At 45.8% G+C, this 16269-nt stretch overlaps 1 protein-coding gene and 1 long non-coding RNA gene across 4 annotated transcripts in view; both read left to right on the forward strand.

The window, feature by feature from the left end:
* nrp1a (neuropilin 1a) overlaps positions 1-16269 on the forward strand; it is a 44803-nt gene that overhangs the window by 960 nt on the left and 27574 nt on the right. For all 3 annotated transcript variants that reach the window (XM_052054717.1, XM_052054715.1, XM_052054716.1), the window contains exons 2-4: positions 608-1045; positions 1659-1833; positions 14349-14530. In XM_052054717.1, the coding sequence (XP_051910677.1) occupies positions 979-1045; positions 1659-1833; positions 14349-14530 (424 nt within the window). In that variant the 5' untranslated portion in view covers positions 608-978. The remainder of the gene's footprint in view (positions 1-607; positions 1046-1658; positions 1834-14348; positions 14531-16269) is intronic.
* LOC127593361 (uncharacterized) lies at positions 8687-13737 on the forward strand. Its single transcript, XR_007960389.1, has 2 exons — positions 8687-11896; positions 11927-13737. It is a non-coding gene; the product is annotated as an uncharacterized LOC127593361 (long non-coding RNA).

Below are 16269 nucleotides of genomic sequence, written 5' to 3' on the forward strand. Positions count from 1 at the left end.
TTTCAGAGTGCTTTTTTTTGGGTGTCAGTGCTGTGGGGCAAGCTCATCTCGATGTCAGCGGAGCGTGCAAAATGTCAAGAACAGAGAATAATTTAAAAAAAAAGGTTTTATTCGACTTTCCGAGCAGAAACTGACATTGCAACAAGCGCCGATTGGCGTCTCGCTGACTTTTCGGAGTATAGCAGGGCACATGCTGAGAGAAGTTTCAATGTGAGATGCTGAACAAATTAGAATAAAAGCGACATTTTAGTTCTAATATCTACTTCGTCGTGGAACTATTCCTGCAGAAAGTGCTGTTGCGAGAGGGCATCTTTCATTAATGTCTTGCTCCTCTGTGTCCGACAAGACAGAAGGGTGATGAGAGGGGGGCAAAAGAGAGAAAGAGAAAGCGGGGGGGGGGGGGGGCATTCCAATTCATGGACGACCGCAGCTCCGCTTTTACGCATAAAAGATGCACGGCTCGTGCAACGCGCAGTCCTTTTGTCCAATGAGCGCGCAGCATTGAGAGTTTAACAGCTTTCCGAGTTGTCGAAAGCGAGCAACTTGGGCGCTACACTTTCCAACCTGCGTGCTCGCACCTGCTGAAACGTGTTTGTCCTCTCCGCAGTGGAAGATTGCTTCCGGCCAACTCCTCGTTTGCCTAAAATCAAAAAACAAAAAAGGACGCAAAGTGGGACTGGATCGTTTTCTTTCAAGTGCGCTCATTGGCACCGGTGGCGAGGATATGGCCAACTCCGGCCTGCACAGAAGAGCGCAGTCGGCTGATGCGAGAGGGAAGAGGAGCTGAATGACAGGATGCCAGCGACCTGAAGCCCAAACTCAGCAGCTTCACTACAAGTGACTCGTTCTGGTTTTTTTTTGTTTTTTTTAATACTGCCGAAATAAGAAAGGACCAGTTGGCCAGCCGAAAGGCTTTTGGAGGATTCCACCTGGGATTTTTTTTTTTGCTCATTTTATTTCGGGGCTGACAAAACGAGGATGCATTGTGGATTAGTCTTTGTCCTGTTGATGGGATTCCTCTTGGTGGCCAAGGCTTTCAAAAACGGTAAGTGACACCCGATAGCTATTTATTGATTAAAAAAAACCCCTTTGTGTACTCAGTAGAGCAACTCATCCCAACCTACTTTTTTTTTTTTAAAAGATTAGCTCCCTGATCCGCTGGTAAACTCTGAGAAGCACCTTCAACCTTTGACAAAAGTCACTTTTTGTAAGGATGGAATTTGTCCTTATTCTTATTAGATGTATTCAAACATTATGCCTCATTTGCAATCAGTTACACGTTTAAAACTACTTTTAGATGAGTCATAATTCAATATAAGACTTTTGTCAATCATGTTTTGAAATATCTTTGGGTTCAGCATTTATTTTATTTTTTTCAATTTCCTCTTTACTAAACCTCCAATTTTTTTAGCATCACTTTTTCTTATTACACTTTAAAAAAATGATTTTTTTTACATTAAAACCAAACTGCAAACTCAGAAAAATGGTCTCCTATCAGTTCTTGAGCACTAAATGTAATAATTTGTTCGATGAGGACACTTTAGAAAAAGTTTCAACCTTGCATCATGTCTCAATTTCGATACAGTATGTGATGAATCAGTGACCCGTTTGTGTGTGCGAGAACATGCCACAAATTGTGCTGGTTTCACGTTTTGCAGACAAATGTGGAGGCAACATCCGGATCTCAAATGCCAACTACCTCACCTCTCCCGGGTACCCCATGTCTTACACTTCCTCTCAGCGCTGTACGTGGGTGATCTCGGCCCCCGGCCCCCACCAGCGGATCCTCATCAACTTCAATCCACATTTTGACCTGGAGGATCGGGAATGCAAGTATGTACCCAGCCAACTGCTTCTAACCTCTAAGAATAGTCACACACTCTTTGGGATCTGATGTCTGGTGTCAATCTATATTGCATGTCATCATTAAGAGTGACTAGAATCCCTGCTATGGCAATAAATAATCTGGGATGCAAAGTAAACAATCCACAAACCAAATGCTTTATTGCACAAAATGGTAGATGAGGAATTATTGAGGTTTTGGATCACTCCCCCCCCCAAAAAAAAAATAAAAATAAATAAAAAAAAATCATGAGTGGAACTTTTGGTCAAAGATTGACTTGAGTCCCTTTTTGTGGAAACGTCCTCATTCTCCCTCTCACCCTTTTTACATATTGCGCGTGAAACTGCGCCATCTAGCGATCGATGCGACCCCGATCTTGCACTGCATACAGGAGGTCTCAGCCAGCTCCGCGTTTGTGCAATGTCTTCACTTCCTGTCGTTGTGGCATGGAGGAGTCACATGGCTTTGGGCTGATCAAAGTTTTGTCATCGCACGGGGGAATTTTTGCAGCTTTGACTCAGAGCGTGACGTCTTGAATATACGTTTCTTTCATGTCCTCCGAGGTTGGAGGTTCCACTGATTTGTTTGCAAAAATGAATCATTTTCGGCACTGAAATTAGAAGAAAAAAAATCACCAGAAGAGGTTGGCTTAATACTCCTATAGGCCTCTGTCAAATTTAAGATAAATCGGGAATGTCAGAGTGATAGTTTGAGCGGATGAAACCGGAGACGGACACTAATGTGATGAGTCGATGTCATTGTGGGTGCCCGGAGGTGCGCCTTAGCTGGGCAGACTGCCTTGCTCTGATTGCCTGTCTCTGCATGTGTGTGTGTGTGTGTGTGGTTCGGTACGTGTGTCAGAGCCTCTGCCCCGCTTTGTCTCAGCTGTTTGTTTACGCTGCAGGGCTCAAGAGAGTAGAGGGCTTTTCTGGATCCTGTTACTGTATCCCCACTCCACCCAAAACATGGACCCGGTCTCCCTTTGTCACTCCCCGAATCGCTCCTGTGTCTTTTTGCAGGTTTCTTTTGATTTTTTTTTTTAATCGTTCTTATTTTTGTCCCAATGTAACCTGTTTGTACCGTTGCATTCATTAATGGTTTGGTGTATTTAAAGACTAGATGCTCCCTGGTTGTTCTTTTGGGTCAGATTTCAGTACTGGAGAGAGTGAGCGAGGAAGCGACAGGAGAAGTGGGGGATGCCTGCAACAATGATCACGCTAATCAAATTAGCCAGGAATGAATTTCCTGTGTCTCAACACAGACAGGAGGGGGAGGAGTGGGGGGGGGGGGGGGGTCTCGTCTGTAAAGGCGCAAGGAAGCCATTTTTTTCAGGATGACAAGAGGTGGGATTTTCACTGAATCATTAAGTATTGCACCTCTCTTTTTTTTAACTTCCAGTCACTGATTGTTGAAGATTGAGTGCTAGATAAGTTGGGTGTTGAGAGTTATTTACATGAATGAGCCTTTAGAGTTGCACCTTACAAATACTGTACAGCACGTGAAAATGCGACCAGTGAAACCTCTGAAATCGAACGTCCTTACCATTTGCCATTTGCTGACATTTGGGGACAAAAATATGCCCGTGAAGTCACGTAGAGTCTGAACCGCCGCAGTGCAAGTGCAATAGCGCATGGGCTTTTTCAAAATGTTATTGAGGCTGTTATTACAATAAAAGGATTTGACGAATAGGACTCCGTGAGGATGTTTAGAAAAAAAAAGAAGACTTAAGTAAATTGGTCCTCAAACAATATCCGTGTACATGTTTGAGCCTGGAACAGCTTAATTCAATTCCAATTCTATTTTCTATGAGAAAAATGAATTCTCTACTCGAATGAATCAGAAGTCAGACAGCAGTTGTCTCATTTGAGAGGTCCCGCTGTAAATACAAATATCATATTTGACGCCTCATGTGAACCATGCAGAGATTGCACGGGAAAAGCTGGGCTGTCCTGACCTCAAAATGTTTCTATCTTTAACCAGATGCTATGACGTTTCATTATTAATGGTTTTATAATGGAGCTGTTTCCGTGGGTCTTGAGTTGTACTGCACATTACTTTCCAGCTTGGGAGGTGGCCACCCTTCAGTATTTCTTCAACTTTAACCAGGAGCTCATTTGTTTTGTTCTTTCACAAGATGTGGATGGGCTGTTTTTTTGGGGGGAATACTGTCAAGTTTGTTGTATCTTTTTTTTTTCCAACTCCATTTTGCAACTCTATTCACCAAAATCAGCCCTTACAAAATGGACACTGACGAGACACACAGAATGGCCTTATCTGATTGACTGGCAGGGTGGGTGGAAGGCGGAGGAGCCAAGGGGTGGGCGGCGGGTGCGGGTTGGGTGCTACAGTGCACGGTTCAGTGCACAGCCTTTTCAATCTAATTAGTGGGCAAATGGAACACACATGCACCACATGTTCTCCAACATTGCCGTTATCAGCAAACCAAACAAGAAGCACTAAAAGCGGTGCTGGTAAAACGGAAAAAAAAAAGTGGAGTCTGAATGCACCGGTGTTGTTGTTGTACGTGCACGATATCCTTGTCGGGTTTGTTTGGGGAAGTGCATGGGCCTGTATCCTGAGAGGAGGAGAGGGAGGAAACCACTTCATCACAAAGATAAGGCGACTAAGTGAGCCCTGCGATTCTGAATGCAGAACGTGTTTACCTTTCACGCACTGTTGTAGACTTTCACAGAGTGGAGTTGAAGGTGGGGGGCGACCCTCGCAGGTAATGAAGTTTGAGCCGGAGGCGCACAGCCCGTGTGGGGACAAATATTTGAAATGAATTCGCTCTTAAAATCAGGCCAATGCGTATGCTTCACTCAAATGGAAAAACAAAACAAAGAAAAGAGATGACAAACCCCGCACTCGTCTGTACTTGGTGATATAAATGTTGTGAGGCCTATCTGGCTTTTTCAGCCGTGCATCTGAGGAGAAAAAACAAAAACAAAACATTTTTTTCGCTCAAATAAGCTCAGAAAAGCATTTGATCCAAACATGAAAATAGACGGCGGTTGTTGTCCTTTAAACGCTCTTTTTCCGTTTGAAAGTCTGCTAATGTGTAACCGAGGCAAAACCTTCAATCGTCCATCTGTAGCTGCAGGCTGTTCTCGCCATCTCACCCCCCTCCCACACCCCCCCTCCTGCTGACTCATGGAGGAGAAGGAGCTTTCAATACATATGATCCTGGCGGTCATGATGAATCATTGATAACATCACAATTGCTGACCATTCCGAAAAACACGTCTTGCAAAAATCAATCCAAGTCAGGAAGTCTATGTTGCAGCATATGTTTTAGCATGGCTGGGAAGACGGGACTTGGACTTTTCTGGATTCCGTGGAGACGAATTCCAATAGAACTTTGGATGCAGTTGACAAAGGGGGTGGGGAGGTGGGAGGTGGGGGGGGGGGGTTTGAGCGAGACCAGATATATGGCAGAGAGGTACTAGGCAATCCAAGTTATTTCAGGAATGCCTTCTCAAGCAACCTTTTGTGGAGCCGAAAGAACGAAACCATCGGTTCAAAAGTCTGCAGCAGCCCCCCTGCCTTCAGGTGACCATAACTCAAAGCTTAGAAAGCGCTTCTTTCTTCTCATGAATTGTAGTCTTTTTTTCTCTGCCGCCCGACCCACTCAGATCTCCTGCCGCGTGGCTCCCGTCAAGCTGCTCGGCCTGCTGGGAAGGCAAACATTCTCTGCTGTGCCCCTTTCTCCTTCAGACAACGTGGCCCTTCCTGATATTTCCAACTAGGCTTGGAATCCACAGATCAGGGAAGAGGCAAAGCGGGGTATTACCGGACCCCGGATCTATTGTTAGCTCTTCCTTTGCCATTTGAAATCCCGCTTGACAAAGAGCGCCACCTGTTTTTGGGAAGCGCGGGTAGAGGACAGAAGGGACTTTGGGGTGATGTCCTCTCTGAATCCTATTCGCCCATCCGCCTGAAAGGAACGTCAATGATAAAGAAAGGCGGACCTGCACAACTGTAAAGTCTGATAGCTCCTCCCTCTTCAACATCAAAACTCCTACTCCCACTACAATCCCACCAGAGGTGAATTAAGAACAAAAGAAAATGGCTCCGTTGTCCTGAAACTGTACCTCTGAGGATTTTGCTATGAGACTGTTCCTACTTGAGATTTTGCTGTTGGAAAAAGCAAGCGGGTAGCATATGAGTGATGTCAACCGCTTCTGGTCACTCATTGGTTGAGTGATTTCTTGTCATTCATTTCAATGAATATTGTTTTCTATTTAAAAAACCCCAACAACAACAACTCTATTCGCCACGAAAGACTTATTTGGGGCCAATAAATGAAACGTCTGACCAAATGTGGTGGAACTGTCTTCTCTCTGAATTCAGTTGTCATCTTTTATTCGCTTCAGAGAGAATGGCATCCATGCTGCGGGAGTCCAAAGTGGAGCTGCAATTGTGTGTTGGGTGGCAACGATTCTCTTAATGACCAGCTTTCACAAAAGTGGCCCAAATTATGCACCTGGTATTTTGCACAGCAAAAGAGCACTGCAGTCGATGACAATGGAAATGAAATTGCATCTGAAATTACACTGACGCGCCACCCCGTCGGCACAAAGAGCCAATCCACTTTGAACATTTCTTGCTTGCCCTTGCCGACAATTATTGCAAACTGTCAACACGGTGCAACGTCATCTTGTGCGCCGTCCTCGCGACTTCTTGCAAAAATACGGCAGTTGACAAAGCAGGTGAAGCATTGGAGGCAAACGAAAGCCGCCGAGCTCAGAAATGTGCAGTGCTCACCTTCTCAATTAACCAGAGAAGAAGTCCGGCCTACGGAAACACCGCTGACCTTCCCTCTCATTACTCTCTTTCTTCATCACGTTGAAACATAAAAGGTTACTCCCTGGCTAATGAGCAGGATTAAAGCAGGCCCCCCTGCACATGTGCGATAGAAAGCGTGCAGCACTACGAATGACCGTGTTTTTTTTTTTTTTTTTTTAAATCTGCCAGTGAAGTGTTTCACCTTGGCTCAGACTTGGAAGGGCAACCTGATTGAAAAGCTTTCTGGCTGTGGCATCTGCCATCCTCCCCGCTGCTCTGTCACCACTTTGATTCATGCACAACCGGACCACAAGCGGGAGGTGAGCCACTCTACCTCGCAGCGGGAGGGTGGCGCACTTCACAGCAGAAGAGTACAGCAAAAGGAGGGGTTGGGGGGGCGTGGGGGGGGGGAGGTGGTGAAAGGAAAGGACCAGCGGCAGTGGTCATAAATAACTTGCCGGATTTCGAGTCTGTGATTGCAGCTCGCGATGTTGTGTGTAGCAGCACATGTTTGCGATGGATGGAATGTTGCTCAGATGTCAGCACGCTGTTGATTTTTTATTTTTTTTTTTTCTTTCCCTTTCATCTCGCAAGACTTCTTTCCAAGCCCGAACCGTTCCTGGCCTCCTAACATGGAAGTCTCTCTCTGTGGAAAAGGAAAAAACTGCTCTCTAAATGGCTTTGACATGTTACTACAAAAAGAAGTGTGACTGGAAAATCATGTTTAAATATTGTATTTTGTATTACAATGAAGACATTTTTGGGATTGATAGTCCAGTGTGAAGGCGGCCCGGTAGTCCAGTGGTTAGCACGTCGGCTTCACAGTGCAGAGGTACCGGGTTCGATTCCAGCTCCGGCCTCCCTGTGTGGAGTTTGCATGTTCTCCCCGGGCCTGCGTGGGTTTTCTCCGGGTGCTCCGGTTTCCTCCCACATTCCAAAAACATGCGTGGCAGGCTGATTGAACACTCTAAATCGTTCCTAGGTGTGAGTGTGAGTGCGAATGGTTGTTCGTTTCTGTGTGCCCTGCGATTGGCTGGCAACCGGTTCAGGGTGTCCCCCGCCTACTGCCCGAAGACAACTGGGATAGGCTCCAGCACGCCCTGCGACCCTCGTGAGGATCAAGCGGCTCGGAAGATGAATGAATGAATGAGTCCAGTGTGAAGTCAGCTGGGATAAGCTCCGGAGCTCCACAACCTTGAACAGGATCAGCGGAGAAGAAAACGGATGAGAAAAAAAAAACAGTTTTATTTTTATTCCTCCTTCCTTTCAAGTTCTTCTAGAGACAGCGTGTACGGGCTTGTCTGAATTGTTTTGCCCCGGTAATCTAGCTGTATTTGCATCTCGTGATTTTGATTGATGCATGGCTGCTGCAAAGTCTCCTGTTTGTTGCCCTGTGCTTAAACAGATCCACACAGGTCACAGTCGAGGGCTTTCAACAACTCCAGGATGCTTTATTCAAAGAATGAAGTCGATCCCATGAGGGCATCGGAATGAAATGGAGTTTGTTTGCAGCGGGGGAGAATTGTTAGGAATGGAAGTTGCGGCAGAAAGCCCCAGATCCCCGGGGTCATTTTCGGTGCTGGTGATTTCACACAGCGGGCTTCAAGTTGCTGGTGGTTGTCCGCCACTCAAGGTGTGGCGTGATGCGGACCACAGGACAAGCAGACGGTGATTGATGGGCGGCTTTCCCGCTGCGCTTTGATTGAGTTGGAGCCACTTCACAATCTCTCACTTTGTTTGCTCTTTGCGTGACCTTGCCTCACTTAAGTGGCTCTTTCTTTTTCATCGCCGCCGTCTTTTGTCGGACAGCAGTAATTGTCAGGAGGGGAGGGGGCGGGGGGAGACAGTAAACGCATTTTGAGAAACATTTCTCCGCATTGTCTCCATAGCGGGCTGAGAGTTTGTACTTTCTCACTCAACCAAAAAAAAAAAAAGGTAATTTATCAGTTTAAATTGTTCAATTACATTTCACGGGATTCCTTTTTTTTTTTTCTTCAATTCAAAGCCGCTATAGCTGCTGATTTATTTTTTTTTCTCAGAGTACAAACACAATCTACCTCACTCACGGCCGTGCATTCAGCAACACAAACTCGTCACAGAGCAATATGCCCAGACTGGACACCCCCCACCATTACCCCCACCACCCCCTCTGTAGGTGCTCATTATAAGAAGGCAAGCTTTGTTTGAGCCAATCGCCCCGAAGAACTTTTGTTCGTGGAAATGCAAAAAAATGGACGAAATTGTATTAACAGAATAAGGCTGGTTAAATTGCACCCCAAATTATTTTTCCACTGATAGGAAAAGTTGTCAACATAGTTCCTTTGTAAACTGTAAAAACCAAGCTACACCTTCACTATCTCTCAGCAGCTCGCACACAAAGTCGTTTTCCTTCTAACAGAGCCCAACCCACCCACAACGCGCCATTTTTTTTCCTCCTCCCTGCCCATTGTGACAGTCGAGAGCGATTGGAACAGCACCCGACGGCTTTTACCTCGGGTTGACCTGAGTTTCAACTCGCCTCCTTCCCCGCCCTCGCCTCCTCTCTCGCATCTCCGGCCCACTTTGAATGTCGTCCGTTTCTTGCGGCTCATTACCGCCCGCCGTGGCTCGCTTGTACAAGCATAAAGTCTCAGATGGTTGCTCTGATGCGCAGATCGTTTGCTTTTTCCTCATCTTCTGTGATTTCTCTTGCAGTGCAGATTACCGGGTTCATTTAAGTTGAGTACTGCATCTCCGATGCTTCCTTTTTCCAAGCGTGCACTAGCTGCTGTATGTATCCTAAATCCCTAGCGAATGTGGAGGGCCACGTTTATTTGATTTTTTTTCCCCTTTTTTTTATGATAATCTTGCATCGTTGCTCATGCAAATGATCTCATTAAAATGTGATCATCACACCGGCGTAAATACTCATGTAACCGTGTGACAGGACGAAGGCAAGAGGGACGAAACCTGTTTAACAAGAGACGAAGAGCACATAATTGCCTCTCCGTGCCGCTTGGCGCCCTTCTTTTGCCCTGTTGGTTTTACCCTTGACCTCTCATCACCGCCGCAACGGCGGATCATCTGGGTCACGACCCCTGAGGAGAACGTTCTCTTTTGCTCACCTCTGCCTGCTCCTCTCTCCTTTGCAATCAGAGATCCTTTCAAATGTCAAGGTGGGACAAATGGGAGCTATTCCCGCTTGTAATGGGCAGCAGAAATGAGGGGCTTCTCTCTCTCTTTCTCTTTCTCACACACACTCTCTCTTTTTGAGGATACATTTGCCAAAGTCTACTTTCAACATCCATCCATCCATCCATCCATTATCTACCGCTTATCCGGGGCCGGCTCGCGGGGGCAACAGCTTTAGCAGGGAAGCCCAGACTTCCCTCTCCCTAGCTACTTCTTCCAGCTCTCCCCGGGGGATCCCGAGTCGTTCCCAGGCAAGCTGGGTGACATAGTCTCTCCAGCGTGTCCTGGGTCTTCCTCGGGGTCTCCTCCCGGTGGGACATGACCGGAACACCTCACCGGGGAGGCGCTCAGGAGGCATCCGAATCAGATGCCCAAGCCACCTCATCTGGCTCCTCTCGATGTGGAGGAGAAGCGGCTCGACTCTGAGCCCCTCCCGGATGACTGAGCTTCTCACCTTATCTCTAAGGGAGAGCCCGGACACCCTACTTTCAACAGCAAAAGGAATTAAAAACAAACATCCCTCCTCATAATGGTCTCATATATTTTCATGAAGTATTATTCTGCAAATGATATTTGAAGGGCGTAGATGTCATAATGGAGTCTTAATAGCCCGATTCATTAATGTGATTGTTGTTGTGTACAGATTACACGGCAGTGTCATTTGGAAAACGGATAGATGGTGCCTGGCCACTTGCATCGGTGGTAATGATAATTGCCGTTTAGGAATTTGCGAAGGCCGCAAAAGCAGAAACCCTGGAAGCGAAAAATGTATCCCAAGCGAGTGCGGCCATACTCGGGGGTGTCAAAGCCAAAGAGGACCTCTAGATGATGGCTGCATCTATGCTTTTGAGGGCTGAGAATTTGATCCTTTCTTATCTTTCCAACCATCCCTGTGGCAATGGAGTGGTGAGAGACGCAATCACGCCCTTCTTCCCTGCCTGACAGGAAACCACCTCTGAAAATACAGCAGCTCTGATTGGAGGGTGTTTGAACTTGCTGTGTTGCTTTCCACATCCGAATACTTCAGCATTGATTTGGTGGGCAGATTACCATGTGGGCACACAGCAGTGCTTCTCCCCCTGTATTGGGCAAGAAATCCGAAATATATACAGTATATTTGTTGATATGACTCTTATATTTGCATCTCAGTAGCCATAGCTGATGTTGACTTCTGAGGAACATATTTTGTCCCAGGGGACGTTATATTCCGGCTCAAGGAAATAGAGTGGAGGTCGGTTTTCGGGTGAAGGGTAATGAATGTCACATGTGAAACAGATTTACGTGGAGGGGAAAGTTGAGCATTTTATTTGAGCCAGGATCAAAACATGGAAAAAGCACCTCGGCGATCCTCTTGTACAGCCGTTAATGATGTTGTGACTGTGCCCCCAGTGACAGCTTGTAAGAATGTGGGCCCAACTTTCCTGACAGCTGACAAAAGCTAATTTTCCTTTTTAAGTCCGCCGGGGCGTTGCGGACCTGCAAATCAATTGCCGGGGTTCCCCCCCCCCCCTCCCCCTCAGCGTTACCCTGAGATGTTTGAACACGTTGTAGGTGACATGTTTTCATACAGCAGCCTTTATTGTCGGACAGCTGCAGGGAGAGAAATGTCAGAGACGTGGCGCTTGCTCTTCAACGCAGCTGCGATTTGACTTGGTAGGATGTTTGAGCTTTTCAGGCTGATGAAGAAATCTCACCTGTTTTCAGAAGCCTCCAAATGTTGCCTTTGAAAAAGCACATCAAGTCAGCATTTATCACCAACCTTCTAGGCCGACTATTTCCATGGGAAAACCGCAGGCAAAATAAATGTTCGATTGTCAGGCTGAGAGGCCTGTTGCCTCCTTTTCGGCTTTGCGAGAAGCTACTAATGTTCTTGTCCAGTGCTAGCCAATTGCTTTCGCTGCGTGCCTGGAGAAAGACGCCAGGCTAATACATTTGAATCGGTGAAGCGAAGGTTGTGCAGAATTACTTTCAACCCCTTTCCCCTCCGAACACCCCCTCTTTTTTCATTTTAATTTCCCCATTGGATTGACAAACCATTTTCACGATTAGCACTGTGAGTCCGTGCGAGCGCGTGCGTATGCCTGTGTGTGCGTGTGTGTGTGTGTGTGTGTGTGTGTGTGTGTGCAGCTCCAGAGCAGATAAGACAAATAAATAGGTGCAATGTTTCCCGGTAATTATATTGTGGTGAGGCATAAGAACAACATTCAACGCTGTGATATGACGCTACATGACACCACAAAGGCCCTGAGAGGCAGAATCCAACTTGAACTTGACAGCTTCGGGCATTAATGACAAGCTAACCCTGAAACTGAGGGGCCTTTGGGGACTTCAAACCAGGCTGTGTTTCCTTTACGATTATAGATAAGAGACTGATACATGACCTCTGTCATTTTTAAAGACTCTAACATTTTGAAATCAACCCTCACAGGTGTAATCGGCACGAGAATAGACGGGAGAGGCTTTTCAGGGGTGTTAAACTGCCCCACCAAGCAATTTTACTATAATGCCTTCCAGATGATAAGAGTCGAAATGGATTTGCATTAGCACAGGGAGTGTGGAGTCACTGATGCAGAACTACTGGAGCTCTGGCTGACACTCCACTCATCAAGGACCGATAAAGGCATTTCGTGGTCTCTTTTTGGCATGACGCACACACAGTGTAGCAAGCATGACCCCCCCCCCACCCCAATTTTTTTTTTAATCTATTCTTGCTCTCTGCCCATTGTGTCGCTTTTGTCCCAGGGCCATTTGAACTGGTGATGAAACAGGATGCGGCAGCCTAAAAATTCAATAAACATCTTTTCAGGTGTGACGAGCTAATTTGGATGGTGAAAAGAGAGACTTTTCAAACCGGCTAAATTCAAACATTTTCACGGTTATGTCTCCATTCATATCCAAGCATGTGGCATAAAAGTATGCAATGCATCTCAGCATGGATCTTTTCTCTATTGATGAAGCATGGCAAAGAATAATCGGTTCCAAAGATTTGGGGGTTTGATTTTTCCAGCAAACCAGCAAAACTGAAATGAACTCGTTGCACCTGCATCTGAGAAAGTAACAAGCATCATTCACCAAAACAAAACAACTTGTTTGGTTTCAGGGATCATTTAAAAGGGAAACTCCCTCACCTTTTAACCATGAGGAGAACATTGTAAACACCACATGAGCCGAGCAATCTTTTTATTGCGTTACACTTGATAAAAACCTGGGCGGGAAAAAAAAAAGTCGTTCTGCTTGTAGTTGCGTGAGCGAAGCCGTTCCCACAGCTGGTGGGAAACAAAGAGCAGGAAACAGGAAAAAAAAAGAATAAAAATACTCCAATGGCTTGGCGCTTTTTGAGAAAGAAAATCCATCTCCTGCCTTGTAAGTTGTAAATCACCCCAAGAGTGTCACAAACAAGTGGGCAATTGCTATGCATGTTGAAAGCTTTGCGTCGGCTCTTTTTTTTCGTTATTTATGTGGATAGAATTTTAAGCACTGCCTTCCTATTGTACAATCGACAGTTTCTGGAAATAGCTGCAATAATTCTTATCAGGACCGTGAAACGAGAGAGTGGAACCCGATCACCCCTAACGTGACAAAACAAGTGATTGAATTTGTGAATCTTAGCAACTCCATTTGTGAAAAGGGGGACAACAAAGGGTGCATATGGGGGCAAGTCTGTTCCCACTTGAGGGAATTGTCCCACCCTGAGCTAGCAGAGAGTTTAAATCGTTTTTTTTCTTTTAAAGCAGACCCTTTTATTTAAGGACATTTGGAATCAAGGCGCATTGTTTTGACATTAATTTGTTCGTCAAGCTAAAGAAAAAAAGTCCCTGTGCCCAGAAGCGGCGTATTTTGTAAGAAGACGGAAAGGGCGAGAATGTTTCCAAAAACCTGCCATTCAGTATATGCCTCCATGACTGCCAAGTAATTCTCCAATAAAAAAAAAAAACAAACGCGCAGCATCCATCGATCCATCTTCTCCACCGCTTGACTTCACTTGGGTCTCGGGTATACTTGAGCCTCTCTCAGATGACTATTAAATAAATATTTCCCAGGCAAGAATAATAACAAGCATGCACATTAAGAACCACGGGCTGTTTGGCCCACCTTGGATCATCTGGGTCGGCTTTTGCATACCGTATATCGTGTGTGTGTGTAAGTGCCCATGTTTTCATCACGTCTCCTTTTCCCAGAGTCCGATATCAAAGCCAATCTGCTTCTAAATCCAGTTCTGACTCAATTAGTATGCCGTTTCCCCTCCGGTGCTGGAGATCTAAATTCCATCGGCATGTAATTTTCGCGTGTGCGTGTATAATAGATTTTGCACCTGCTCCTCAGGTTCACCGCGCAGGGAAGACAATACATCAGTGGTGTTTGTGTGGGTGTGTAGCATATCATGAAATGATATTATGATAATATAGACACCTCCTCAGCCTCATTAGTGTGCATTTGCAAAAAAAAAAACAAAACAAAACAAAAAAAATCAATGTAAATGTTCACCCTAAACTTTTCCAGTGTGTTCTGTAGCTCATAGTTGACAGCGCCTCTCTTATCTTTCACTCAGGTACGATTACGTGGAAGTGCGAGACGGCGTGGATGAAAGTGGTCAGTTGGTGGGCAAGTACTGTGGCAAGATCGCCCCCTCTCCCGTCGTCTCCTCGGGACACCAGCTCTTCATCAAGTTTGTTTCCGACTACGAGACCCATGGAGCAGGTTTCTCCATACGATATGAGATCTACAAGACAGGTGGGCAGGAGCAACAGAGAGAAGCACAACCTTGCATGTCACATTTTTTTTATCATTTTAGGCAAAATTGAAAGGATCTGGTGAAGGAGATTGTTTGGGAGAAAAAAAAATCACATTTCCACAGATTAAGAGAAACTTGTAATTAGAGAAGTTTCAAAATATTTATCGTTTGGAGCGCCGTAGGATCTCTGAGTTTCTCTTTCTAATTTCATGCTTTGTTTGTGATGCAGCGAGGCAGCAAAGCATCGAAATGACATGTTTGCAATATGGCGTGCAATATGCCGCATTCCAAACCAATGATTCACAGACCCATGTGTTCCACAATGGCTGTGCTATTCATCCAAAGTGAAATATTACAGATGCACTACGGGCATTATTTCATTTGTCTGAACTTCAGCGAGAGAGTGTTTGGGTTTTTTTTTTTCTCGGCAAAGAAGCCCTTACCAATTATTTGAACTGTTTTCAGGATAGATCTCTTCAATTATTTTTGTGGTCACGACAGGGGCTGTAGTATATCTCAATTGACTTTGGGCAAAAAGGCGGCCTCCGCCCTGCAGCGGTTGCTAGTCAATTGCAGGGTGGTTGCGAATGGGGCATCAAGTGGGAATCGATCCCATGCCAGCTGTAGCAAAGTCACATTTTACGCTACCAGTGGCTCTATTTTAGGAAGCAAAGTTTTTAAAAAATGCACTGAAATAGTGACGATTTTTCTGACTGAATGAACATATCAGATACCCAGATGCAACATGGGGGTGTGGGGACTGCTGCTCCTCTGTTTTAAAGAGGGAGGAGATTTGAAACACATCTGCAAGTGACTGCCACGCACAGTCCACTTGAATTAATTAACCGGAGCACAAGTTTATGTGACAGCCCCCCCACTGACCTCAAAGACATGATGAACGTTCGGCAAGATCCCCCATCTTCATTTTAATCTTGACGTGCACATGCGTGTGCATGCGTGTTTGTGTGTCGCCACCACAGCAACGCAGCTGGTAGAGTGTCCATTTACATGATCAAAGTGACACTCCACCCCACCAAATGGAAGCTCAATCGCGCACACACTGCCTGATCCCCCCCCCCCCCTTGATAGACCAGTAAAATCCGCAGCATTCTTCCGTTGATTAGCGTGGTATTTTCCAGACCCATCTATCATCATAGATTTGAATTTGAAGTGTGTAAGGGGCCTGGTGTTGACGGTGATGTAACGACAGAACGCGTACTTAGGGAGTTGAGGACACATGAGGACTTTTCCATCAATGGGTCTACACAGCGAGAGCCAGATGAACAATTCCAGAGGGGAATTGCACTGACAAATAATTTTCGAAGAGAAGATAACATTTTCCATCACTCACTGGGCGCCAGCAACTGCTGGATCTGTTGGGCCTGCCCCAGTAGAGTTGACCAAAACCCTCATTATGCTATGAATAGACTCCATGTTTTGACTACTGCAGTGCAGGGGAGCCAAGAATGAGGCCCCGAGATCAATTAAGTGTGCGGTTCCTTTGACGGAGACAGAGAGCCAAGTAGAGCGAGGTATACAAAGCTAGCTGATTTGTACGTCTTATCAACAAGAGGAACATTAGCTGGGAAAACATTGGCGTTGGCAAACACATGTAACGTTAATGATGATGCACAGATGATCTGATAATGAAGGAATTGCCAACTTGTGCGTGCCAGGAAGGTCGGGTACCAAGAATGCAGGGCCTTTATTACCATGATTAAAGGCCCGTGATCACGCA

This window comes from Hippocampus zosterae, chromosome 20 (assembly GCF_025434085.1).
Source record: "Hippocampus zosterae strain Florida chromosome 20, ASM2543408v3, whole genome shotgun sequence".
Classification (NCBI taxonomy): Eukaryota; Metazoa; Chordata; class Actinopteri; order Syngnathiformes; family Syngnathidae; genus Hippocampus; species Hippocampus zosterae.